The following is a 2,204-nucleotide window of genomic DNA, read 5'->3' as shown; positions in this document are numbered from 1 at the left end:
CCTCAGGGCCTCGCGCTCCTGGCTGGTACCCCCTGGGTATCTTTCCCCTCACCCCTGTCCCATTTGCAGCAGAGGCAGTGACACATAAAACTCTATGGCCATCCGTGTCTGCGACACTTTCGGTTTGGCAGTCATCACAGTCTGCTGGCTGATCTGGTTACCCTCCTTCAGGGGATGCCTGGCCGGTGTATTCCAGCATCACCCCTTCAGCGCCCACACAGCTTTCCTTCCCACTAGTTTCTGTTTGGTCTTTATGCAGTATGAGGCCTTTTGGGTTTCACGTCCTCTCTCTCAAAGCAAGTTAATTCTCCTTTACTTTGTCTCCCTCTGAGGCTTGCCGCCCGGCTCTTTGCTGAGGTCTCCGCCTTCGGTCTGGGCGTTGAGGGATCACATCATGTTTGGGGCGCCCCTGGGCAGCACCTGAAGGAGAGAACCGCCCCATGGGCGTCCAGTCGACAGGAAGCCTGGCACCAGCCTCAGAACTTGCTTACTCTGGAGCAAAATGCCTCCTTTTACTGGAGCAGGTTGCCATTCCCTGCGCCAGGGGATCTTCCTGACCCAGGGACTGAACCCGGGTCTCCTGCATTACAGGCAGATTATTTACCGTCTGAGCCACCAGGGAAGCCCACACTTGGGGTGGGGCAGGTAATGGGTGACAGGAACACCGGTAGCTCTCCAGTCACCACTTGCATAACTTTGGATGGGATGCGCCTGGCCTCCCTCATCTCCACCAGGTGCCGTTAAGCCTCTCTCGTTTCTTTTTCCAGCCGAGGGCAGCGAATGTGTCTGCAGAGCCGCCTCGGAGTGCGAGGAAGCAGGATTTAGCGTCTGCGTAGAGGTGAACGGCAGGGAGCAGACGATGACCGAGTGCGAGGCCGGCGTCCTGAGATGCAGAGGGCTGAGCATCTCCGTCACAGGCATCCGGCCCTGCGCCGCCGAGGCCGCGTAGTTGCCGGCGCCTGAGGTCCGGCTCGCCGTCCCGCAGGCGCTGTGGCTGAACTAAAGCTCTGCACAGCCAGCCCTGTAGACGGCTTCCCAGCACGCAGGCCCATTCTTTCTCCTTCCCCTCCGTGTCCCCTTCCCCCAACTCGAACCCCTGCATAATCCCACAGCTCTTTGTCCTCCCAAACCCGAATTCAGATCTTTCTCTTCACTTTCTAAAAAATGTCAGTCTGAAGGATATTGATGAACCTTTGCAGATGTTTTGTACTTCTCTGGACCTTGCCTTTTTTTTTTTAATCTGAAAATTAGAGGGTTAGACTAGAGAAATTTCAATGCTGTATGATTGTTTTAAGTATGATTGACTCCACTCATGAGCCAGAATACATTCTACAAATTGATTAGGAAAACAGAAAGATTAGAGAGGCTGGCTTCACTCAGTGAAACCGAATACAAGGGGACGTGGAATGGAGGAAGACAGATAAAATTATTCCATTCCAAATGGTAATCCTCCACCCTGTTGACCCAGGCAGGACACCTGGAGATCCCTAATCTTATCAGGAGGTTGAATCACCCGTCATCAAAGTGGAATCCGTTATGTGATGGCTACCTTCTTGTCTGAGAACAAATACAATTCAGGCTTCTCTCTGGAGCTTTTCTTTAGTATGTGCCAAATTCAAGACCTGTAATTTGCCTTCCTCTTCTCTCTCTCTCTCTCTTTTTTTTTTTGGTAGGAAGCATCATTTATGCTTGAGCTATTGAGTGATTGCATATTTGGGTGAAGAGTGTTCTTTAATACGGATACACACCTAGATTTTTCCGGGGACTCTACAGGTAGATCCGTTTGAAGCATTAGCTTTCTATTTATCCCCTATTCATCTTTCATCAAAACAAAATAGCAGCTGTAGGAGGTTAAATGAGTGGGCTTCAATGGGATTTAAAATGTGTGTTTATATATGAATAATATCTGTATTTTCTGATTCATTTTAATAAAACTTTAGTTTAAATCACAATGATTTTAAAACTCATTAAAGATACCATTCTTTGACATTAAAAAAAAATCTGTGTTATGTTTAATTTTAAAGAATCTTGCCATGAAGGATAGCTAATGTGCTCTTTTTTTACATTTAAAGCATTTTAAATTACTCTGTTGAGATATGATTGACATGTAAAGAGCTGTACATGAGTCTGGGGATAAGTATACATCTGTGAGAAACTTCCCAGGTGGTGCTAGTGGTAAAGAACCAATCTGCCAATGCAGGAGA

The 2,204-nt window shown here is 47.9% G+C and overlaps 1 protein-coding gene across 1 annotated transcript in view; it reads left to right on the top strand.

Annotated features, from left to right (window-relative positions):
• C7 (complement component 7) overlaps positions 1–2,000 on the top strand; it is a 57,068-nt gene extending 55,068 nt beyond the window's left edge. Inside the window, exon 18 of the mRNA XM_010853720.1 lies at positions 768–2,000. Coding sequence (XP_010852022.1) covers positions 768–949 — 182 coding nt within the window. The 3' untranslated portion in view covers positions 950–2,000. The remainder of the gene's footprint in view (positions 1–767) is intronic.
• The last annotated feature ends 204 nt before the right edge of the window (positions 2,001–2,204 follow it).

The sequence above is a fragment of the Bison bison genome, unplaced genomic scaffold (assembly GCF_000754665.1).
Source record: "Bison bison bison isolate TAMUID 2011002044 unplaced genomic scaffold, Bison_UMD1.0 scf7180017864331, whole genome shotgun sequence".
In the NCBI taxonomy this organism is placed as follows: Eukaryota; Metazoa; Chordata; class Mammalia; order Artiodactyla; family Bovidae; genus Bison; species Bison bison.
This window is presented reverse-complemented; position numbering and strand designations above follow the sequence as displayed.